This window comes from Podarcis muralis, chromosome 10, assembly GCF_964188315.1.
Source record: "Podarcis muralis chromosome 10, rPodMur119.hap1.1, whole genome shotgun sequence".
In the NCBI taxonomy this organism is placed as follows: Eukaryota; Metazoa; Chordata; class Lepidosauria; order Squamata; family Lacertidae; genus Podarcis; species Podarcis muralis.
Genome location: NC_135664.1, coordinates 58,349,604 through 58,376,322, shown reverse-complemented (window position 1 = coordinate 58,376,322; position 26,719 = coordinate 58,349,604). Strand labels below are relative to the sequence as shown.

General features: G+C 39.7%; 1 protein-coding gene across 21 annotated transcripts in view; it reads right to left on the bottom strand.

Moving 5' to 3' along the window:
• Positions 1-26,719, bottom strand: part of WNK1 (WNK lysine deficient protein kinase 1) — a 110,044-nt gene that overhangs the window by 68,254 nt on the left and 15,071 nt on the right. For all 21 annotated transcript variants that reach the window (XM_077935137.1, XM_077935135.1, XM_077935134.1 and 18 more), the window contains exons 2-3: positions 6,964-7,136; positions 660-880 (exon numbers count right to left, since the gene is read on the bottom strand). In XM_077935137.1, coding sequence (XP_077791263.1) covers positions 660-880; positions 6,964-7,136 — 394 coding nt within the window. The remainder of the gene's footprint in view (positions 1-659; positions 881-6,963; positions 7,137-26,719) is intronic.

The following is a 26,719-nucleotide window of genomic DNA, read 5'->3' as shown; positions in this document are numbered from 1 at the left end:
ACTAACATTAATTGTTTCTAGACTGGCTGGAAAGCAGGAAATGTTTCATTGTCACAAAGGCCAAGATATTTGCAAATGTGAATTTGTATTGTTAAAATCAGGTATTACAACTTCTGAAAACAGAACTTCAGAAATAGCTGTAGATTGCATTCTAAAAACACACACTAGCAGATGCAGACTAAAAAGGACCATCTTTTCCCTTGTTAGCTTGCATCCTTCACAAAACAAATAGCAGAACAGAGCTGTTAAAACCAATTATCTGGTCATAGTTTCAGACCAGCTGACAAAGCTATTTTAGGGTACTTAAATGCAGCAGCCCAGAAATTTTAGGTATAAGGCAGAGGTTTGTATTTTTAAAAAAAGAATTTTCATTCAAAACTCTGTGCTTCCCCTTAATCCCAGTTCAGAACAGTTATTTCAAAGGATGGAAATACTTTGGTTTTATCAAGTGTTCTGCTAAGTGAAAGAGCCTACACACCTTGAGAAGATTCTTTAGGAGAATACTAATATCAGGGACCCATATTTTATGAGACCTAAAACTCCAGAATTTTCAGGGGTGACACTTCGTTCATTTCCTTTTTTTTTGCTTTGTGAGAATTGGAAAATTCTATTAGGCAAATTTTCAAGTAAGAACTGCTAAAACAAAACCAGAAGCTTACCTATCACACTCTTGGCAAAGGAAGCCCGCTTCAAGGTTGCCAGACCCAAGTCTCCTATCTTGACTGATCCTGTGGGGCCAGTAATAAAGATGTTGTCACACTTCAAGTCACGGTGGATAATGGGAGGAGTACGCGTGTGCAAGAACTGCAAACCCTTCAGTATTTGCCGGCACCAGCTTCGCAGTACTTTGATTTTCATCACTTTAAACCTTTTTAAGTACCTAGGGAAAGAGCCACAGGAATAAAAATAAGCTTCAAGCTTCATCTTGAAGTCCATGCTGTTGGAATGCCACAAGTGAACTACAAACATCAAACTAACAGCTCGTAACAAAAGCAGGCTTTCATATGAGTCAAATACCACACCTCCAGAAAAAGAACATAGGGCAAAGAGAAGTATTGGGAGTACTGAAAACCAGTCTTCCTTTTCAGAGGTAATAGAAACTGCACAGCAGTGCTCCTTCACAAAAAGAATAACTACACCTGCAGCATTTATATAAATCAATGCACTGAACTGATTGGCTCATGAGTTAGAATCCAGGGGCCACCCATCTTTCTGAACCTGGGGGCACATTTGAAATTTTGAGTGTGTGGTATAGGAGCAACCCACCTCTGGTGCTTTTCCTTAACTCCCTTCTCCAGAAAATACATGCATGTGCACATGCTCACATAAGCACACACTCCCTCTCTTTCATATTCTTTGGGTTCTGGGTAAAAGTTGAGATTCAGTAGAATTAAAACAAATCTTTTTCAATGTGCATGATTTTATATGAGGTTCCCTTGCACCAGTAATGCATTTTTAGTAGTAGGTTGCACAGTAAAAATCACAGTGACAGTGCTTGCCAGCACCACAAAAACATGCCCAAAGCACAGATTCCCATGTATCTTCATGATTTTTACATAACATGACAACAAAGTTGCCATCAAATTACAGAACACATCTGTGACCCAGGTGGACTATGATTTGACAATACTCTTGAGGTGATCCCATGCACAAATTATGAGGTTCCATAAGGATTGACACCTCAGATTTATGTTGCTGCTCAATAGTAGCTCTGAAAATCAATGAAGGCAGATATGATCTGTTATTTGATTTTGAGGGGAGCAGGGAGTAAATAACCTCTGAAACAATAAATGTGATTTCAAGAAGATCTGTTTTACTGGATCCATGTGTGCACACATGCTTTTTCTCTACTGACCCTGGCAACTCTTCTTTCTCTGCTGGCCATTCTTCATTCATCCCCTCAGTATCCTAGAACAGGCATGACCAACTCCCAAGTGACTGTGATCTGCTCCCACTATAAGAAAACTGACAGTGATCTACCCATTGTCAGCTTTCTTTGGGAGGGAGTGGCCAGAGTTGTTAATGGGGGGGGGGCTGGCAAGAGTTGTTGAGCTCTTTTTGAGGAGGCTTCATCAGAGTTGTTGGGCTTGGGGGGGGGGGGGCGGGTTACGATCCCACAATTGACCAGGGACAGCCCACAGTCGACCAGTAGATCACAATTGACTGGTTGGACATGCTTGTCCTAGAATATAATTAATCCCCTTTCTTTCCTTTGCTCCTAATTACTCCACTTTCTAATCAGTTGCCTGAAGTCTTGAAAAGCACATAGGAAAACTCTTCCTTCGTCCTGTTTCATCTTTATATGTTTTGAAAATAAAAGGCAAAATAAGCACATTCACTACCTCAAAGCAGTTTCTCTTTTTCATAGGAAACTGAAATAATTTTAAGAATCCATTCAGTTTTCTGTACATGCTGTAATAATTTTTTGGTCTTTTTAAGCAATTAGCTTTACATCAATTAATTTTGCTTAAAACCTAGCTGTTACACTTCCTGCAAATGCTCCATTTTCAAGAGACTTCAGAAGTGATACCAGCTTAGGATAATATTTGAAAAGTCAGCATCCCTGGCAGGAAATGTTGGGGCCCAAAGCCTTTAAGAGAAGAGAATTGGCAACAGACAAAGTACGTTTTAAGAGCCAAGAATGTAAGCAAAGACACTATAGCTGAGCCAAACTGCCTCTCTTAAGATGTATCTTGTGCAATGGGCACAAAAACCTGAGTGATATTATGTGAGCAGCAAAATACTCCAAGGGTATCTCAGCCAAGAAATCAAATCAGAACATGTACACCAGCAGTTTCCTCTCCCAGTCTCCCATGAGCCCTTCATACTCATACTTTCCTTCTAATATCCTTATTCCTTTCCTTCTCAACTCTTATTCCGAGCTGAACTCCAATTTCCCTCTGAAACCATCTCTCAAATGCTTTTTACAGGGCAGTTTTCACACCAGGATTAATGTTTGAAATGTGATTTCAAAGTCCCTCCTTTTGAACTACAGAAATTGTAGCAATGGGGATTAGTATCAATCATCCAGAACTGGCAGCTGTCCAAATTATTCTATCAAGACATGCTCTTACAATGAAGTGGATAAGCAGAGATCAGAACATGCACTGAATTGTTGTGGAATAATCACGATAAGCATCTATTGTAAGATCATATAATAATGGCATCCAAGCTAGTCACAGAATCCCAAACACCTGTCATGGGAGGTGACATGGGAAGCAACCTTTGAATGTTACATGGAAAGGAGGAAGCCTGTTAATATAGAGGAAAGGTTTATGGGGGGAAGGGGTATTGCTAAAGGCTGAACTAAGAAATTAAATTATTTTCCTGGAAGCTAACTGGGGTATAATGAGGTTTGTTCACAGGACAATGGGCTTGTCAAGGCACACAAAAATAACTTTTCCCACCAGATTTTCGAGGAGCAGCAAAATGCACTGGCACCTCACTCACATTTAGATAAAGGGTAGTGGGGAGAGAATCGCAATACAGAATATGCCAACTAAAAATACATTTCTAAAATTCTTAAAATTAGTGCAGATATTGTCATTGGACAGGATCAAGGTCTCAAGGAGAACATAAAAATCTTTTCATTTGTTAGCTTAATTACCATCAGTCAAGTAAAGGCAAGTTTACACTGTAACCAAGGCTTCCTGGCTGAGCTCCTTCATTTAATGTTTCAATAGCTAAGTGGTTGCTACAGTGACATCATAGCTGTCATTCACTTTCCAACAAAAACTTCTTTTCATTCTGAGTTGACATTCTGCAGTTATGCTCCTTCCCCCATTTCACCCAGGGAAAGCAACAATGAACCAAAGCACTGTTCTGAATTTGAAAGCAGTGCATACCAGTACTGGCTAATTCTGTTAAAACAGATTGGCAGGTAAGGTAGTATCATATGTTGCAGCAAACGAAAATGAGCTTACAGGTCACTGAAATCTATCAGAGGAAGTGAAATAGCATCTGTAATTCAATTTATGTGGGTGACATGTGGCTTTTAATTCAAATGTTTTAGTCACTTCCAAGTGTCCTTGTAAATCTTTTAAGTACTTGCTGTAACTAAATGCATTTCCATTTCTAGCCACCTCTGAAATGCTGAGTATCATCTACTTTCCCATTTGTCCTGAACTTCTGTAACATAAATATTACCTTCTCAAAACTTGCAAAAACAATAAATCATTTTCTAGGACTAACACAGCAACAGCCTTCTAGGCTCATGAAGATCTAACATGCAGCCCACTCCCAGAATGAAAGCTCCCCAGGTGTCAGAGAGGTTGAGGGTCTCAGGGAAGGAGGTCATTGCTCTGAGGTAGAGGGAAATAATACATTAGAAGGAACCCATTCCTTGGATGAGCTGGTATCCTCTTGTGCCAATGATATTTTTCCAGGAGGTGGATGGATCCTGGTTGTGAGTGATTCAATAATTAGGGGCATAGATGGTTGCCATTATGATAGGCATACAGATTGCATGGTGAACCGCCTACCTGGTGCAAAGGGTGCAGGTGTTGCCCACTGCCCACAGTTAGACAGGTGGTTAGTACTAGGGAGAAGTCAGTGGTCATGGTGCATGTTTGCACCAGCGACATGCAGGAAATGTAGTCACAAAGTCCTGGAAGCAAAATTTAGGTTGCTAGATAGGATGCTGAAAGCCAGGACATTCAATGTAGCTTTCTCCAAAATGCTACAAGTTCCACACACAGGACCAGCTAGTGTGGTGCAGGCTAGCAATCCCAATGTGTGGATGAGACACTGGTTGTGGGAAGAGGGGTTTGGATTTGATAAGCACCGGGGGAAATTTTGCAGCAAGCCAAGCCTGTACAAAAGGTATGGAATCCACATGAACCAGAATGGAAGCAGAACACTGAGAAAAGATGGCATAGCAACTTTTGAATTAATTACATGGGAAGTGCCAACAGGAGCTGGTTGGAACAAATCTGTCCCCTGAGATGAAGATGGGGGGAGGGGGGAAATAACGAAAATTTAAACTGTGGAGCTCTAGAACTAGGCACTCAGAGTGAAGGGGCAGAGGTCAGCAATTCAGGGAGGCCAAAGCACCCCAGGCAAAAGACACTTGAAGATGGACACTGTATGTAAATGTTTATAAGCTAATGTTAGAAGCTTCTGAGCCAAGGTGGGCAAACTAGAGTGTATGGTCTTAAAAGACAGCATTGATATAGTGGGCACAATGGGAACCTCGTGGAATGGAGGGAGGTAGTGGGAAATTGTTATCTCCAGATATAGACCAGATATAGTAAGGACAGGGAAAGATGTACTGGAGATGGTTTCACTCTGTACATCAAAGAGGACATTGAATCAAGCCAACTAGAAATCCAAAAAGAGGCAGGCTTGTCCACAAAATTATTGTGGGCCCCATGAGTAATTTAGTATGGGGTATGTACTATCACCCTCCCTTATCTAAATGCTCGGGGAGATCCTGAGATGAATAAGGAAATCAAGAAAGCAGGCAAAAGAGGAAATGTAGTAATAGCTGACAGGAGAACAGAATGCTATTGCATTCGGGTCCTGCTTGCAGGCTTCCCATGGGCATCTGGTTGGGCCACTGTGAGAACAGGATGCTAGACTAGATCAGCCAGTGGTCTGATCCAGCAGAGCTTTTCTTATATTCTTAATCTCTGGTCAATTTAAGCCAATTTAAATCAGGCTTATGAAGCAGACTTGTTTAACTAAATTTTATTTTAAGCCATAACTTCTAAGATTGACGGTTTGCTCGCTTGGGAAAGGGGGGAAGCGGGCTTTAGAAGATGCTAGCAGATACAGCTGTTGCTCAAATAAGATATTTTGTAATGGTGGTTACATGTGCTCAGTCACTGCACATGCAAGCCGATAACAAAGCCTACAGAAGTTGCCAACAGAGACTATTTACAGGCTTCTGTACCTGGACAGAAGTAAACCACTCACAATTTAAACTTAATTCCATTATGGACAGCCAAATTTCGACTACAACCCAGGTAAATTCAATTAATCCTGTTGTCTTTGATTTGGGAAATAAAGAGATTCATCAAAGTGTTGAGATATGAAAATAGCAATTGGTCTCCAAATCCACAGTTTCTGAAAAGGAATCTGGCAGACCTGGTAACTGACCCTATTACCACTTTTTAACTAATCCTATTTTGGGGTATCAGTAGACCTCAGAAAGAACTCAAGTTGCGATACTTTGACTAGCTTATCTACAGTCCTTTCCTCTAACTCACTGATTCCATTCATTTAAGAGGATTTCAAACTTGACAGCTACTCTCCCTCACAATGTACCTCCACACAAAAACTAGTTGCCATTAAGGAATTCTAATTTTAAAAACAGTTTCATTAAGCAAGAATTTCTTAATTATATTACATGAACTTATGAAAATAGGAAGCTGCCTTATCCCAAGTCAGAGCATAGGTCCATCTAGGTCAGTATTATCTACACTGACTGGCAGCAGCACTCCAGGGATTCAGGCAGGGTTCTCTCCCAGCCCTACCTGGAGATGCCAGGAATTGAATTTGGGAGCTTCGGCATACAAGGCAGATGCTATATTTAAGGTCCTTCCCCATAGTTTATTTGATACAGAATTCTATTCTGAATCAAAATATAGAGAAGAGCAAAGAGTGCTTCACTGACCACTAGAGGACTCCCTTGCTGCTTATTTTGCCTGGAATTTCAAGCATTTGCTGTACAGGAGACATGATATGACTTGCCAAAGTAGGACCTCAAAGCCTATTAACATTTCTTCCTTCACAGTACAGCACTGACAATGGGTTGAGAGGTTTCATAATTTAAAGCCCAAAGAGTACACAGTAGCTATCATTCTGAACCTCCTTCTCAGAAATGGTCAATATATCCAAATATATATCCAATGGCTTTTACAAGGCTTTTGCCCAAAAAACCAAAAACTTTTCATTTATTTTTTGGTAATTTAGATATCCATGTTCATCATTAGTGTATGGCTCCGGCAAGCCTATACTCACGTTTTCAATGTGCCAGATGTCATAAGCTCTGTAACCAGAACAATACACTTCTTTCCCTTGACAGTAGACTCCCAGGAATCATAGAACCTAACAATGTTAGGATGTTGAAGCCCTTTCAACATTTCAGCCTCCTCCTTAAATCGCTGCCTCTCCGATTTGGACAGCTTCCGATCCTAAAAGATGGGGGCAAGAAAACATATATGAAAAACTGGAACAGAAACAAATCAAAGTTAATTATATAGGCAAGGCCACAAACATACTGACTCTTGGGGCAGGATTAGATGCTACAAGACACACAGGACTGAAGAAGCCCAGCCGCACACACACCCCTCCTCAGCCAACACGTGATGTAACATCACTGCAGTTTTCTATTCTTTATCTCCACAGCAGAAAGTCAGTGGTGTCTACTTGTGCTATATTAAATTTTACCAGTACTGTAAGGAGAAAGACACCTCAGGTGACCAGATAAACTTGTAGCAGCTACTTCTTCCCTAGAAAAGTGTGGTTTTTACAGAACTTCATGCAGTTTGATTATCTTCTTCCTTAAAAACCCATCTGGAGAATTTACTTTTGAATTTATGGCAAACTTATCAGACTTTGCCTACAAACATAAGCACACTTAACCACTGCAGGTCAACCTTGTTTAAAAATACAAATTGCTCATTTAATACTTTAATTTCTAGTTTTGTAAGGTTTAAAATACGCTGCATGACTACTCATAACCCTATAAAGGAATCCTTACTTGGAAATTACTCACTATTGAAGGATGATAAAAGAAATAACAGAGAACTGTGGTGACCCTCCAGATGTTGTAGCACTCCAACTCCTATCAGGCCCAGTCAAGGTAAGATATGACCAGGGTTTGAAATCAGTTGGGCGCTAGTCACATTTTGCAACATGCAACTGGCCTCTTGCAACCAGATGGAGATGTCAAAGCACCACCTTTGACACCTAACACCTCCACCTGCCTGGCCTGGTGATTCAGGGGGTCTTGCAGGGTAGCGCGGCTGTAAAATACATGTCTTTTGCTGCTGTACTACCCTGCAGACCCCCTGAATCACTCAGCAGCAAAAATAATTTGTCTCCCTCCCTCCCTCTGCTGTGCTATTGTGTGAATCAGGTGTTGAGGTAATTTGGTTTTAGCAGGCACTGAAAATAGCACAGTGAAGGTGCTTGATCTCAATAGGTAGGGAGTTCCAAAGTGTAAGCAGTGCCACAGTAAATGACCAAGTTCTTACAAATGTGGAATGAGTTCTACATGGCACCTGTAGTAATGCCAATTCTGCCGACTGAAGAGGACAAGTGGGCACATGTAGGGTAAGGCAATCTCGTGGGTAAACTGGTCCTAAATTGTTAAGGGCTTTATATACTAATTTATGCAATTCATATTTTTTTTGTATTTCTACTGAATGCTGCTTTTCTTTTCCCTTTTGACAGTTTTGATTGCTAGGTCCTTTTTTTAGCATGAAATACTGAATGTTATCTTAGAATTCAGAGTCTTGCTGTTCAAGAATTTAAGCAAATGTGCTCGCACACAAAGCATAAAGGGAATGCCTCAGTAATCCACAACAATGTAACAATGCTACTTGAAAAAACATACGTAGAACCTGCTGGATCAGGCCATTGGCCCATCTAGTCCAGCATCCTGTTCTCACAGTGGCCAACCAGGTGCCTGTAGGAAACCTGCAAGCTAGACCCAAGCACAAGAGCACCCCCCCCACACACACCCTGCACCTGTGGTTTCCAGCCACTGGTATTCAAAATGGCCGGAGATCTCAACAATGCTGAATTCCAAAAGAATAAAGAAAGCCCTGGATTGAAAAGCGAAGCACATGCAATTGTGTTCCACAAATTTAGAAACACTGAGTAACCTAATCTGAGAAATTTAAATACAGAACTTTCAAAAGCCTGAATTTCACCACCACCACAATTTTCTTCTTAAAAGTACTTTTGCAACAGATTTGTAATGGCAAACAGAATACAATATAACCACATCTTACACAGGGTTTTGGTTCCAAGGGTTCTGCATATACACAAAAATTGTGTATACCCAAACCCTTGGAACATCCTTGTGGCTAGTGGGGGAAGGGAAGAGAGAGAACATGCCCAGAACTTCCAGAACCTGTACACAGAGCAGCCCTTGCCCTTTAAAAGCTTTTTTTCAGACAGTGGATCTGGCCCCAAAATAGCTTTTAAGCTCTCCACCTTGATTACATTCCAGTTGTGCAATTTTAACTGGCCGGTGTTCAATCATGTAGTAAGTTAAATGTGTGGAATATGTGATTATACTGTAAACTCATCTACTACCATCCTTTCCCAAAATTCACAAACATATGCATGACAAAAGAATTAATCTCACTTTTGTTGCACTAAAAGCAGAAGAAAACATGCTATTAGAAGTGCTGGTGCAGCAAATTACACTTTTGGAACAGGGCAACTGACTTGACTGGTAAGCCACATATTTTGGGTCTTCTGCAAATTCTCTCAGATTGCAAGGATTCAAGAAGCAGTATATGTAAGCCCAGTAACATTTTCAAGTATTCCTCAAAGACTTACTTAAATGAGAAAGCAAACACATTTGCACACATTTTTAAAAATGAACTACTGATGACTAGACAGCAAAACCAGGCCAGTTAAGTATGTTTCTTACTGGAAGTCTTTAACCTTTGGGTGTAAACATGGATTTTTTGACTTAAGATGCTTTCCCTGTTCTCTGCAGGGTGTGTCAAATGCTAACTTTACTCCAAAGTCATTTGGGAAAGGAGTGAATTGCACTGCAGCTGACAATGTATTATAACATACTGTTTAAGGAAACACAACTCTGGGTAGCTGCCTGGAACCCCTGGAATCTTGCTACTGCTCAGCAGGGATTGGGGATGGTACACAACCTTTTTAACAATACATAGTTCCTTACCGATCAGGGCAAAACCCCTACAGCACACAGGCTGGTCATTTAAATGAGGTGCATGACCGAGTGGAAGTCTTCAACCATGTTCTACCACTTATCAATTTCAATTTAATTGCCCCACAATATTAAGATGACATGTGCTTTGCTGTGTAATGATTAAGAGTGGTCCATGGCTTATATAGCATTTATTTTTTCACTGTTATAACAGATAATTAGAACAAATCATAAATGAAATCCCAAAGGATAATAAAGAAAATGGATAAACACTGCATTTCCTTGATAGCAAACCTCCAGGGCTCGTCACATCCCCTTCAACAATATTGCCTTCCTAGCAAGTTGAAACAGATGCATGAAGCCTTGTCTGCTAGCTTTGTTCATTCCTTTCCACCCACAGTAAATTGTTTTGACATTGTTTCAACAGAAATGCAACACTACCCAGCATGTGACTTGCATTTCTGTAATATAAGGGCACTAAATGTGGACAGAAAATAAAAGAATCATTCAAACCACAACTAGCCTTTCTTGGCAATTTATACTTGACAGGTATTCGACATTGGAATTAGCATTCAGTATTAGAGATGCCCAATGTGTAGCACTAAACACATTATATCATGATCCAAATTATATTGATAGTTCATCCAAATAAAAATGCTTAGTTGTCTGTTCCAAAGCTTAACTCTACTTTCCTTTCTGCATGTAACTTTTTTAAGTATCAAGGAGGCACATTAAACAACATTCATAAACTGCCAGGCCAGAAGCCAGACTTCCTTCAACCATTTCTCCCATCTAGCTGCAAGATTAGAAGAACATTTACTTATAACTTGGTCAGCTTCATTTAGCTCCAGATCCAAATAAACAGGCCCCTGAAACTTCATAGAACATTCAGGTAATAGCAACCCATTTCCCCAGTGGACATTTCATTTTTTTTTTTTAATTCACAAGCAGAGAACCACAAAGCAATTGTTCAAGTTGCATACTTGGCTACCATGTGTTTCTTTTAGTGTCCCATCCACCCTCACTATAAAAAGGAGTAGGTAGAATGAAACTGTCCCCCAACTCCAGGAGGTCCTTATCCCTGTGCACCGCTCTCTGTCACCAACATGTCCGGGCAGCATGAAGGAATGATGCTTACACAGTCCTTGCCCCCAATGGTTTTTACAGGAGCTGTTTTTAAAAAATATTTTTCCTACCACGCTAGTGTGTCCACTAGTAAATTAGAATACTACAACTTTCTCTCTGGGTCCATGTTGGCACTTTGCATCCTCCTATCACTAACAAGGTTATTCAGGCATGGCACTGAGTCTTCCAAAGCCCGTAACCCAGAAGTAAGCCTTCCATTTCAGGGTCTTTAACCCTGCTCCTCCTCTCTTCATCACTGTTGACTGCTAATCCACCATTTCCTTCTGAACAGGAAAGAACAAGAGGCAATGGAAACAAGGAAGATGGGTCAGCAGCCACTATTCTGCTCACACACATCTGCCCTCCCCCTCTGGGCAGTGATGTCAATTGAATGACTTTGCCATCATGGGCAGATGAAGGTGAATGGGAAATAGAAGTGAGGATGAGCAAAGCCAACTACGGGTCACCAATATAACTTTTCAAACACATTTAAGTGTTGCTGTTTTTAAGGAAATATAGTTGCTCCAAAATTGAGACAATTTTTTCTCCCAGAAATAAATATTGATCATATTTTCTGAATTCCAGCTGTGTTTTTTAACCAATCCCCTAAAGGTTTTAAGTGGAGCAAGCCTGGTGAATCTCCCTTTGGAGTGTCACAATACGTATGCCACTCCAAGAAAAAAAACACATTTCTAACAGACGATATCTTCATTGCAGATGATGGGTGACAACCCAGAGTAAAGTCTCTCTCTCTAGCTGATCTTAATTCACATGGGTGAGTTAAACTGTCTTTGAGAGCTTATAAATTTTAAATGAGCAAGATAATTTTAAAAGCACACACACATGCATAATGCAGTACACAGTCTCAGATTACAGTTTTCTAAGATGAAAACACTGATATTTTATAAAGGACAGATATTACAAAGTCTATGAGAAATGCAAGTGCATAGCAACTGGTATCCTCAAAATTCTGTTTTTGTTTACATGAAACGATAAAGAGTAGATAAAATAATTAACATGCCGGCTATTCTGCAAATGCTTAAATTTACAAACTATGGCATTGTCAGCAACTAGACACACTTTTTTTTAAAAAAGTATAATTAAAACAATGGGATCCCAAACTATAGTAACTGTAGCTAGGCAACAAACAATCAGATGTTTTTAACACCTGTGCACAATGCTCATAAGCACAGGGGATTGGAAGGAATAGAGCAGTTGCGTAGGAGAAAATTCTAGCATTCATGAACCCAAGAACAGCAGAATAGGGTGGTATTTCTCAAAAAGATATGAGTGAACTTTACAGAGTCCAAAAGGAGGTCAGTGTCAGATATTATTCCTTGCAGAAGCAAGGAAACCCAGGCCAGGGAGCACATGCCAACTCCTGAAACAAACATCAGTCTGAGAGAACTGTTGGGGTTTCCGCACTCGCACCTTCCCTGGGGCTACATAAGACTAATGTGTTCCAAGGGAAGGCAAACAAAAAGAAACCTTGGCCAAGAAGCTAGTGCCAACAGCTCCTATATTTTACACTTTGGGGTATAAAATCTACCAAGTTGAGGAAATCAACTACAAACTCTTGTATGCATAAAGCCAAAGCGTGAGTGAAGCATGTGCAGGGCAAATGCAGTTCTTATCATAGTTTTGGATAAGGTCACCGTTCAATGTTCAGTTTTGTGTGTGTATTCATTTCCTCTTTACAAGGAAGCTGCCCTAGGAAAATACCATCTTCAAATATAGCCTTTAGTAATACTTATAACTATCACCAGTTTGCCTGCTCAGTTCTCCTATCCTATGACTAACTCAAATATAAGCAATATGCCAGCTAACATACTAGAACTCTAAATCAATGTTTTTCTTCTAGATTTAAGTTTATAATTTCTGGCTAATTCAACAACGTACCTATTAGTCTCATAGGTACAGTTTGCCTTGCATGTGAAGATCTAACTACTGTTTATATTTGAATAATTCATACTAAGCAATATACTACTCATAACTGGCATTGCTTGGGAATTGTAAGAAATCAAAAAAATCAGTGCAGCTTTTAAAGTTTCAGTCCACCATCTTGATTCAAATAGTGTCCAGCTGTATCCAAACACAGACGGAAACCTGTTCCTTGACCTCAGGAACCATCTAGCAATATTTGGGCACAATGTATTATGAAATATTCAAATGTATAGCAAGCACCTTTCCAGAATACATAATAGACACCTCTCACATACATAGAGCACATTTTTAAAAGAAAATGTATTAGCTTCAATACCTAAGGTGTCAGATTTAAAATTAAGACTAATACAACAGAAAATAATATTTAGAGTTTATTGGACCCCTGTACGGTTGTATAAAAAGGGGTTAGCTAAGACAGTTCAGTGTTGGAGATGTGGCAAGGACAATGCCTCTCTGAAACACATGTTTGTACAGTGTTCTTTACTTAACAAGTTTTGGGAGAAATTGCTGGACTGTGTAACTATGACTGTGCAGAAAGTTAAATCTTTCAGCAGCGAATATTTTATTGAACTATATACCTGCAGTATGGAAATTATCAACGAGACAATGGAAATGGATTTTCCATGCCCTAGTGGTGGCCAAGAGATTGATATTGAGGAATTGGAAAAATAAAGATATGATAGCTTTCAATCAATGGACAGATGATATGATATCACTCGCAATTTATGAACAGACTGCTTACAGGCACAGACTCTGTATGGATAAATACGATAAAATTTGGAATGAGTTTATACATAATGTCGTAGGCTATTAACATTTACATAAGCACCAGGACATTAACACTCTACCTATTTATACAAGAATGTATGGGAATATCGTATATTGCTTCTTCTTTTTTTGTATATTTGTGTTTTTAAATGTATCATTGTTATTGTTTTTCTTCCTCTCACTTTCCCCTTTTTTCTGTTTCACTTTATTTATTTTAACTGAAATCACCATAATTAAATATAAATATTTAAAAAAGAGTGTGGGTTTTACTGTTTTATTTCAGTCAATGGCAGATGTCATATTGTTTTTAATGCTTGAAATTATTTTTATGTGCTTTTATTGTTGCTGTTTTTATTATGAAAGATCTCAAAGTTATTTAACAGGAAGCAATCCCTAAATAAAATAAATAAATACTTGTTTAGGTGGTTGCAGTGTTTGTATTCCTGCTTCTAAATCTCTTAAATTGTCCTGACTATTTTCAAGTAAAAACAGATTATACATTTTCACCTGTCCTTCCAAACTGAGTTTTTAAAAATACTGATATGCCCTACAGGGTGGTTGTAAGGATTAGTGGATTAATGTGTCCAAAGGCATTATTTTTTTAGCTTGCATAACCAAAAGAGACATTTGGTGTTGTGAATAACTCAGAGGTTTGCTGTGGTAATTGTGTATAAGGCCTAATGATAAGGGAGCCAAAAGGATATGGTTTTGAATCTCTGAAGTATTTAATTATTGCGCCATGTAGCATTTTTATATATTTCTGAATGGGGTGTAAACAAGAAAACATGAAGTGCAGTAAGGATGAAAGAGAATTCAAAGTAAAAGATTGGTTATTCTGCAAGAATGCTGGACAGAACAAGAGAATGACCAGGAAATGTCAGTACTGTTAAGGATGAACAATATGACCTAAATGCATCATACAGCAAGATACCTATGATGTTATTCATACACAGTCTTACCAACAGAGAAGTCTGTTTCTCATTACTTTGTATTTTAAGGCACATGTTGTCCTTGGTTTTGCGCCATTCTATTTTTCAAAAGCCTGAATGAGAACAGTTTAGAGGCTATTTCTCAGGATTCAAAACCAGAACTCTGTAGGTTGTCATGGTTCAAGGAGCCTATATAATCAAGTCCCTACATCTTATTACCAGTGTTAGGAACTCAAATATATAAGCTAATCATCAAACAGAACCTTAAACCTAGGTTACGGTTGCCACAGTGGATGTCTAGGTGCCTTTTTTTAAAGTGGTGTGATGATGATGATTTTCATTTCTATACCACTTAATATTTTAAAGGGGGAAAATCTCAAAGCTGTTTACAACACATTAAAACATCAAATAAAATAATCCAGAATAAAACAAATTCAAGCTTCAAAGAAAATATTTCAGATCCTTCTCTAAGTGAAATTTTCCCCACATTTATTTACCTACTTAATTTATATAGCTGCCCCATAGCAGAAGTACTCTAGGAAGCCAGTGTGGTGAAGTGGTCAGAGTACTGGACTGAAACCTGGGAAATCATGATTCGAAACCCCACTGTCATGAAGCTCACTGAGTTACCTTGGGCCTCTAACCCTACCTCACAGGGTCTTTGTAGAGATTAAATGGGGGGGGGGGTAAAGCATGTAGTCCTTGGATAAAAAAGTGGGCTATAAAAACATAAATAAGCTCTTCTGCTTACCTGTTTAAGAAAGCTGGAGATATCAATCACCAACCTGGCATCTAGAGATTAGGGCTGCGCGATATCTGGTTTTCAACATTGTGATATATGGCTATGTCACAATGTCTGAAATAAGGTTGGAGCTAAGTAGAGGCATTGGCTAGCTTCACAGTTTTTAACACACTGGGATTTTTGCATACTGCATGCATGATCAAAAATTATGGAACCAATATCACAATATGGATTTCATGTGGCCGCAACTAGACCCACGCCAGTAGCAAAATGCACCTGGCTAATTTCTAACACTGCTTATTACCTTCCTTCTGCCCCACTTAAGTCTTTTGTGAATCTCTGAAGATGGTATAATTCAACATAGAAAAGTTGCAAATCTCAATGTGAGAAGAAATGGGGAAGATGAAAACAAACACTATTAGCATTTCTCTTTTAAAATATAAATGACCAGCCCTACCACAACCACAATGCCCGCCTTTCAAATTGCAGCTTAGTTGTCACAGCCAAGCTGTGTATATTACATACATAAAGAAATAATTAAAGTTTATGCTGAATATTGCGTATGAAATAAAAAGAATTCTGAAATTCCAAAGAATTAAGAAGTTTCTAGACACACTGTGTTTACTATTCTGAACTGCGCATTGATATATTCTTAAAGACAAACTGAAATTGCCAGATATAAAGCAGCAAAGTATTAAATGTTAATGAGTTTTCATTCTGTTCACTGCTCCCCAATAAGTATTCAAAAGGATGACTGAATCTGTATTTTCCTCTTCCAGGAACGATGGAAAGTATCGGCCATCCTGCAAAGGAATGTGTTACTAGAGTGAAGAATCCTTTACAACCTCAAAATTATATAAATATATCACTTCAAGAAGGGATAAGAGGTATTATATTAGAGGTCTGATTTTGTATTTATTATGAAGCAGGCTAACAAATCCCATACCTTTTAAAAGAAACGTTATATGTGAAGGTCAAACGGCTACCATGCCAATCTCTACAACACTGGTTACACAACCGAGTCCTCTAACTTCCTTCAAAAAGCAATAAAGTGTTACATAACACTGGAATGCAAAAGTTGGCATGCAGTTCACAACAAATGTCCTATGCGATGTTAGGGAAGCTAATCTGATCTCCATGGCTAGTATCCTAGAAATAAAACTTTCGGAAAAATTTGGAGCATAGGTGGCTTTGTAATCACATCTTAGGCAGTTAGATGTGCATTTTTTTATCACTATGCACAAAGGCATCTTGCCAGAAACATAAAAAGACATCTATAGGCTTCAAACTACTTGACTTCATCTACGTAGTCATATTTTAACAGCACAACTTGTGATGCACAATTTCTGCCACAAATGTTTACTGAATAAACACTAGTGGTAGCAGAAGCAGCAGCTATAACCATTGTTAAAACACCACAAGACCATTTGTGAATATGTGATCACATCCCACTAATGCCAGCTAAAGCACACCATAAATACACAATGAATCATTGCCGCTCTTAACACCACCTCTGGTACTAACTCCCACAAAGGGTAGTCTACAGCCAGTCGCAGTGTCAGCAGCTGTAAGACAGCGCTACTTGTCTACCTATCAAGAAACAGAAAATACATGACCTGCAGCAACAATCCTCAGAGTTTTGTGTACAATCACAATTTCTATACAGCTCCTACCCAGGACACACCCTATCATGCAGTAATGTGAAGCAACCCACTTAAAGTAGCACCAGCAGGGAGAAAATACAAGATTTGGGTCGCTTGGTGTAGTCATCTGCACTTTCAGTACAGTGCCTTCTGTGAGTTGGCATCACATCCACCCCATGATGGAAGTTTGGCCACAAGACCTGCCAAACCAATGCCAATAAAAGCCAACGCATGTAGGTTAGGTTTATGATTATTAAATCTGTATATCACATCGCATTAAAAAGTGAACCCTATGGGATCTATGCCAAGTGATTTTTCAGCAATATGCAATTTGCAAAAACATTGTTTGCATATTCCAACTTTATTCCAATAATTTGCTACATTTACTATATTTTCAGAAGTCTCATTGAAATCCTTTCTGCAACAGGATTAAATCTGTAAAGTGGATTTAGTCAAAAGAAACAACGCTACCGTCAAGCAGCTTTCAATGCCCGAGTTACAATTCTGACTTATTTCAAGTTCACCTGGAAAGTTTTGTATTTTCACAACAGACATTTTCAAATTCAGATCGTACTTACGGTTTATTTAACTTAAAATTATTCCAAAAGGGTATACTGCCAGTTTGCTCACCATGAGAAAATCAAGAGCTTCAGCTGGGAACATTGAGCTCAGTATATATTAAGTACCTAACTATAATCCAGCCTTATATTTCAGCACATTTAAGGCTTGCCTAGTAGCCATAAGCTGACAAGGAACTGCACAGCTGAGTGAGTAGGCTGGCAAATCTACCACTTCTCTACATACAGAATAGAAATCAAGCAGGTTGCCATGCATAAAAGTGTAAGGGGCAGAGCTCTTCATCCCACTTCAACCAGCCCTCCACCCTGGCTAGAAATTATCCTCCCCACCTGCCAAGTAACTTTAATGGGCTTATTTACAAGACTGCTACAATCGGCTACAAAGCAGCTTCAACAAAATATAACAGCTTTTCCTCCCTATATGCCCCCATTACAATCCAAACTTTTGCAGGCTTAACCTTAACCCACAAGCTCTAACCAGTGTAGAATATCACTGTCAGTCACGACCACAAGAATACTTCTTTTTATATTTTAACTTTTTTTCTAGCACTATTGCTTGGGCTCATTGAGTAACAAACATTTAAAGATACATACAAAAATGCAGACTAAAAGAACTGCATTAATGATATAATTTTAGTGCTGGCACAACACAATTGGGAGAACACACTATCACAAGTGAAGCACTTTCATTGTACGCTACTACATCGTTCAGAGCAATGCCCATGCCAAAATATTACTGGCATGATAAAAAAAATTCTTCCAATAACCTTCACCCTTTGTCTACTCACTGCTATTTTTATTTGGGTCAAATTCAATGCAACTAGGAAGGGAGCCAAAGTTGTTGATATTCCACAAAATTTCAGCATCCAACATATTAAAGCCACATAAGCCATCTATTTTTGTTTCTTGCAGGTAAAAATAAAAATGTTCGCCATGCACAGAATTCATACTAACATAGAACTCCAAAGTTAATCACACAAAAAGAAATTACCATGTTTTTATTCAGAATAATAAAATACAGCAGAAACTTTAGGAAACAAAAACCTAACTCGCACCCTAATATATATGTAAAATCATTTGAAAGGAACAGTTTTAAGCCTTCCAATATATGATACTAAATGTCAGGAGTAGTGCAAGCAACTACAGTAGTACCTCGGTTTAAGAACAGTCCGGTTTAAGAATGATTTGGTTTACAAACTCTGCAAAACCAGAAATAGTGTCTTGGTTTGAGAACTTTACCTCGGTCTAAGAATGGAATCCGAACAGTGGAAGGACACCGGCGGCAGGGGGCCTCATTAGGGAAAGCGCGTCTCGGTTTAAGAACGGTTTTGGTTTAAGAACGGACTTCCAGAACGGATTAAGTTTGTAAACCGAGCTACCACTGTACTTTTAAATGTTTCAGATTTCACTAGCAAAAATCTTTTTTCTGTTTGCATAAAATTGCCTCTAAGAACTGTTCAAGTAGATTTAGGACCATGCTTGTTCTCCCATTAAAGGCCGTTTTCGGTGGAGTTACCTGGCACTTAACTTTTTATGGTACTTTTAATTTCACATTATGTTCAACAGTGCATGTAACGCAAAATGAATTAACATAGCCAACAGGAATTTCTAAGCTTCCAACCTTTTCTCCAAGTAAGTTTGACTTAACACAGGTTTATTTGAATGGGGAAGTTGAAAGACACCTTCCAGGAACTGGGCACTAATTAAATCTATCCTTCATACCAGTGGATTGTGTTGCTTCCTGCCCAGTATTCTGAAATGGAGCTCAAACTTAACTGCAGCTTGTATCCTTTGGCCTGGGAATGATGTCTGGATAATGCCAGATATGTGGGAAATGCTTGTCGTAACAAGTGGTAAGCAAAGTGTTAGGAATATACAGAGACATCCCTACTGTTTTCACTTGTCTGAGCACTGAAAATAGGTTCCAAAGGCCAAGTCTTGATGTGCCCAAATTGAAGTTCAAGCCTTGTCCCTCCCCTGGTTCAGTTTTTAGAAGAAACTAAAGCTATTTTAATGACTGTTAAAAATGTGACGTTTCCGTCCTGTTCTGCTTTTCCATGTTGTTAAAAAGACTTTTACAACTACATAAATGCTTCATGAGATTGGGGAAAGAGTCCTAGATCTGTTAACACTAAGTCTTCTAAATGGTTTGGGAGCTACATAATCAGAATCCCATGATCATGATTAAAGGGGGGGGGGAAGGCGGAATCAAAGTAGTTTTCTCCCCCCCAGCAAGGATTCTTCCAAGGATTCTTACATCATTCCAGCACTAAGCCTCCCTCATAGTTTGCCAATAAAACTGTATCAGAACCATTGTGACTAACAGATGTCTCTAATTTTTATCAAAGTAACAGCCACAGCCTTTGAGCAGTGAAACTGAACACCAATCTTAGACCTTGGTTGTGTTTAGTAAAATCATATGCCATTTAAATTTCCACAAGAAACAAAATTAACAGTCACAGCTGATGAAATTATGTCTATTTAGAGTGGCAAAGCAGAAATGTGGTTTTTGCTTTGTTTTAGAGAACAAGGTAGAAAGCAGAACTCTCAACAAGACGGGGGGAAAAGATTTACACACAAAATGCCACAGAGCAGTTAAATGAAGTCCATTAATTTACAAAAACAAAACCCATAATCTCTTAACAAGCTAACACAGAGCAAGAAGCTAACAAGCTAACATAGGGAATAGTTTTTTAATAAGCTAATATAGAGCACTGAACACATTCATGTTCAATGGCTTTACAGCTGTATAATCTAGTACAGTGGAACCTTGGTTCTTGAACGCCTTGGTACTTGAACATTTCAGCTCCCAAATGCTGAAAACCCAGAAGTAAGTGTTCCAGTTTTCAAATGTTTTTCGGAAGTTGAACGTCCGATGTGGCTGTCTGCTATTGTTTCCAGAGCACCTGCGCCAATCAGAAGCTAGGCATTGGTTTTCAAACATTTTGGAAGTTGAACGGACTTCTGGAATGGATAATGCTTGACAACCAAGGTACCACTGTCCTTGCATGTGACTGAGCAATCATAAATCAACCACCACCTTATATCACCTCAAACAAAGGCTTTTCAGTGGTCAGTGTATATTCTGCTTCATTAAATTATTTTGTATTTTTGAATCCCACTCTTCCTCCATGCTGAAGCACAGGTTGACTAAGAAAAAAGTCAATAAAACTAGGAGATTAGTTAAAATCACAAGTTTTCAATAAAATATAAATAGACAGTGATGATTATCTAAAGGATCATGCCATCAAGTGTTGAGTAATCAAGTGATGAGATTAAAAATGACAGGCATGCATGTGTCAACTGGCTTTAAGAATGTTCTGTATTAAGTCTATACAGAGCAGTCTCGGATTTTGTTAGCTGGTCTTTGCTTGGTTTGCAAGCAAACACCTACAAACTCATTACGACAGATTAAATTAGCCTGTCTAATTGCTTTAGCTTTTTAAAATCAAAACTACTATTCCATTTCCTTTCATGTTTAATATCTTGTTCAGTTAAGACAAACATCAAAAACCTATTATGGATAGGTAAAGAGATGAGAAAAACAGTTTATGGAGGAGAATCCTATGTAATAAATGCATGCTTAGGAATCTAGGATCAATAAACCATCTTTTTCACCTAAAACCTCTTCATTGGCATCTTTATTAGATGACAATTGTTTAGTTTGTTTATTGATACAAAATACCTTTTACTTATGGTCAGCAATCTAAGCAATACACATTACTATATATCATTTCATATATGTACCGATTGTAGTAATTTTGATAGATACACTTCAACATAACTTTGTTAATATATTTATTAACATTTATCTGAGTGTTTATAGTTGTTTAATTTTAATTTTATGTAATTGTTGCATGTCATATGCTGTTATGTAAACAAAGATGTATCTTAATGCAACCACATTAAACCACATTAATTAAACCACATTAAAGATGAAAATGCATAAAAGAAAATTTTAAAGCAAACTTTTTTTAAAAGTTTCCATTTCTGAGGGCAACTGAGAAATTTCAAGATTAAAGTATGGAAAAAAGCAGGCTGGAAATATACCAAGACTGGAAAAACATACAGGCCACTGAGCAAGCCATGGCCAAATTGAAGCTAGATCCAGCCAAATATCAATATCTATATCAGTGTTTCCCAACCTTTTTTGGGCAAAGGCACACTTGTGTCATGAAAAAAATCTCGAGGCACACCACCATGCCAGATGGGGAAAGGTCACTTTTTACTTATGTAAAAAAAAATAAAAAAATAGTAACAGCATAGAAGGTAATGGTAGATGACTGTTAGGGTCTCCCCCCAAATGCAGAATTCTATTAATATCTTCCTTAGCGAGCCGCGTTAACCCCTGTAATGCTTTCTATAGAGTAAGCATAGGGGACACTGGGGGATGTGGAACCAAGGGGGCAGTGGGCCAAAAGAGTTCGGGATCTACTGCTTTAAACAGAAATAAGAGCCAGTGGGTTCTTCCTTTTTTAAAGTATCGTTTCAGCGGGGACAGCAGTCCGGATTTCCAAAAAGCGGCGCTTTTTTGCGTCTGAGCAAAGAAGAGAGAGAGGGGAAAAAAGAGAGAGAGATTGATTTGTGGCTGCGCAAAGGGGGGAGGAGCCCAGGAGTAAAAGTAGGAAGGACGAAGGGAGGGGAAAGGAAAGTTAATAGAAGGAAAGGCGGGTGGGAGAGAAAGAGAAAGAAAGAGGGAAGGAAGGGGGGAAGAGAAGTGGAAAGGAGGGAGACCGAGGCAGGGGAGAAGCGTCTGGAGAGTTGCTCCGAAGTTTGGGGGGCCGCGGGGGTGGGCGCGCGTCCCAGGAGGCGGAGGCCAGCCCGGGCTGGGAGCCGCGCCGCAGCCCGGGGGCGGTAGGCGGACCGCGGCTCCTAGGATGTGGAAAGGGGACGGTGGCGCAGGGGGAGGAGACCCGCACAGCTAGGGCAGCGCGCAGGGGGAGGGGAGCGGGCCGGGGGCGGGCGAGGGGGGCCGCGATCCCGCACGCCGCGAACATGGCCTCCTTCCCCGCGGGCCCCGCCGAGCCCCCCGGCCGGGGAGGGCGGCGCGCCCCCGCCGCCGGAGGAGAGCAGAGGCAGGAGGAGGAGGACGAAGGCGCTGCCGAGGAGGCGCGCCAACTTCTGCCAACTTCGGCGCCCGCCCCGTCGCCGCAGGCTCCTCCCGGCCGAGAGCCAGAGGACGGCGGCGGAGCAGGAGGAGGAGGATCGGGTTTGGCGACGGCTGCTGCGTCCTCTCCAAGCGCGGGGCTGGCCTCCGCCGCGCCCGATCCTCCGCGCTCGCCCGCTTCTCGGCGGAGCAGGTCTCGTGCGGGTGCGAGGCGCTGCTGCAGGCGGGCGACCCCAGCCGGCTGGGCCGCTTCCTGGGCTCGCTGCCGCCCGACGCCGAGGCGCCGTGCGACTCGCCCGCCTCCCTCCCACGGCACACCAGGCAACGTCTCGCGGCACAGTAGTGTGCCGCGGAACACCGGTTGGGAAACACTGATCTATATATCATGACCTTTATGAATCTACCCAGAAGCCCAGAGATATGCAAATTTTATTAAATAAATGAATAGAAAGTATTCCATAATAGCAACTTTAAAATGAATTATCTAAATTGCATAGAAGTTTTGATGATTAAGTGGTACATAAATCCTGTTAAATTAATTAAAAATATTATGGTTGTTCCCTGCTTTGTAGAAACCTGAAAACGAACATTTACATGGCAAATACTTAATCTATTGCTACAGGTGCAATGAAGGTTGAACAAAGGGCTGGCCTGTCTATTGACTCATTTAAATGCTGTAATTTGAGTTGTTCAAAAGTTTGTCAGAAGTTTTCCTGAAATACCATCTAGAAATATTGCTGTAGTTTTTTCTGTTTATTTTCAATCATTTGAGAAATCCTGAAGCTTCTGGGTTAGAATTTAATATGTCAAAACTGTAATTGTAACACACACATCCGATAATGGAAGTTTCATTTTCATATGTCAGAAAGAACAATCACCTACAGGATAGAGAGTTGCATACATTTTACTGTCATTTCAGACACTCACCTACAGCAATTTTAGACACTTCACCCAGGGCAATTTTGTAACTGCAATAAGGGGAGGTGAGCAAGCTGGGCAAGTTTACTGCATGCTGTGCATTTTTTGTACTTATCTTAAAGTCTTTTATTGAATACTGTACAGTGGTACCTCAGGTTACAGATGCTTCAGGTTACAGACTCCGCTAACCCAGAAACAGTACCTTGGGTTAAGAACTTTGCTTCAGGAGGAGAACAGAAATCGCGCGGCAGCAGGAGGCCTCATTAGCTAAAGTGGTACCTCAGGTTAAGATGGACCTCCAGAACGAATTAAGTTCTTAACACGAGGTACCACTGTATAAAGCAAATATACTTATTCAGAGAAGCTCATGCACATACTTATTTACAGATCTGCAGTCAAACATACAGCACTTCACTTTGCTTGGCTTCTACAGTTACTTCAATATAACATCACGATAATTGCCAAGCCAGTTCTATGAGGTGCATATGATTTCTTCTCATCTTAAGATTTAGAAGTGTTTTTAAAACTTGATAGACAATGTCCGTTTTCCTCAGGTAGGATAGGTAACATGGGAACATGCAGAAACCAATGTATCTATTAGGCCAGGGGTGAGGTGAGCAGAACCTTAGGGTTCAAGTAAAATAGATCCCACCAGCCTTTAAGTCTGCCCACCCCTGTATTAGATCCTGTTAGAACTCTGAACTACAGTTTCTGCTACAACCAAATGGGGAAGCAGTGGTTCCATCTCTATTTATTAACCATAATATGAAACCAGAATTAAAAAAAAAAACAGGTTAGTAAGCTAATTAGATCCTGCTTTCATATCCTCATTAGTAAGCCAGGACTGAATAAATTCTGTGAAAGAAAGAAAAATACCAACACTTCAAGATCTAGTGCTTCACAAAGAAGAATGGCTGTAAACTGAGGCAACATGCAAATGAAAAGCACCAAAGTTAGAAACTGTGCTTAATGCATCCTCAGCAATTTCCACAGTGCAAACCACTGCAGCATGCTATTGGTTAGTGTGTGAACTGTAAGCAAACAAATGTGAGCAGGATGAAGGTTTTACCCCACTAAGATAGTTCTAAATACCACAATGCGCTGCTCACCTAAAACCACAAAGGGCAATGTCAGGAACTAAATATGGCACAGGAAGTTTCATGATACATACAAAATCTGATTGCATTTCTTCTTCCAAAATTAACTTTTTTCCCATCAGGGTATAAAGAATGAGCAGCTGGTAAGCACCCAATATATTTAATACCTTTACGTTTTCACACCAGCTTGCATGCCTCTTTACCAGGGTGCATTTCAGCCCAAGTCAAACAGATTATTTCAATATAATTTTAAACCAGTCTTTAAAAAAAAGCCACATGCATCTACAGGCCTACAGAAATGGCAGTATGTGTTAGTACAATGCTTCTTTGCAAACTCACAAGCAGAGGTATCTCAAACCTGAATTTAAGTAAAGTCGAAGGTAGTCAGCCTTTGACATACATGTCCATATTAAAATGTAAGTAAGAACAATCAACAGAGGATACTTAATATTTACAAAATGTAAAGATTTACTACAAAATTGTTCAGAAGACCTAAAAATATGATCAGACCTGAAAACAAACCAAAAAAGCTGCTATTAACAGATGAAGGTTACATAAGTGTAAATGTTTAAATCCTTAAGATAACCAGACTGGACTGCAGATTTTAATAGAAATATTTATGGTTTATCATTTATGAGCTATCAGTCCTAACAAGGATCAAGAATCAAAGATTTATTATGGTCAAAAGAGCAGGGCCAAAAGCAGTTTGCTGACAAAGCAAGGCAAGATGATCATAAGTGAAACGTAGGTAGAATGCAACACAGGTCAATTGGTCAGGCAAGAACACAAGCTCATACTACAAGGTTACCATTAGCTGGCAACACTGTTAAATGCATTTAATTTAAAATGGTCAGGAATCAAGGCTGTCCTGTTAAACCTGCCACATTAACAGTGCCTGAAAGTTTAATGATGTCTCACAGAATATACCGTATTTTTTGCACCATAACACTCACTTTTTTCCTCCTAAAAAGTAAGGGGAAATGTCTGTGCGTGTTATGGAGGGAATGCCTACGGGTGGCATGCCTACGGATTTTCCTCCTCTAAAAACTACGTGCGTGTTATGGTCGGGTGCGTGTTATAGAGCGAAAAATACGGTAGTTTTCATCCAAATGAACATGCCCCAGCTTGATTTTAAGGTAATGTAAAATCCTGGAGACTTTATTGTGAAGGTAGTAAGACAGTTGAAATAGACAATAGGCATAAGTGGCAGGTAACTAGCTGATACACAAAAAATTATTTAAACCAAACCTAAACCTAAACCTGAATCCAATTCCAAATAAAATAAAATATTGTTAAGAGGATTGTTTTCTGAAATGAATCAAACACAAACCTTAACAGTCTGGCCCTAAAATACAAAACTGATTATTTACACACAAATACCAGGAACTGGTTCAAAACAAGTGATTCAATAATTCGAAGTCTGAGAGTAGTAAGAAAAGGCCTACGGGATGGGTCTGTGATATATATTGTTTATCTTAATCCCATGTAAACCCATAGCCAAACTCTAGTTAGCTAAATAAGTGAGCTTTCATAACCTATGTTTTGAAATTGGCTTGCTTTGAAACTGGCCAGAGTTTGTTTAAACTACAATTCAAGTTCATCTGCAGTCACAAATCAAGATTTGTGGAAAGTGAAACTAAAGCTTTCAGAAGTCTTTCTCCTAACCAGACATGAGTACAGTGGTACCTCTGGTTGCAAACGGGATCCGTTCCGGAGGCCCGTTCACAACATGAAAAGAGCGCAATCTGAAGCGCCGTATCTGCGCAGGTGTGTGGCGCGATTTGGTCTTCTGTGCATGCGCAAGCAGCGAAACCCGGAAGTAACCCTTTCTGGTACTTCCAGGTCGCCGTGGGACGTAACCTGAAAGAACGTGATATGAAGCAAATGTAACATGAGGTATGACTGTATCGGATGGGAGGTTGGCTTAATGCAGGCTTATTCCAACATGTGTAGGTAGCACTCAACAATTGCTTAGCATTACATGCAAGCTGGATCAAATAAAA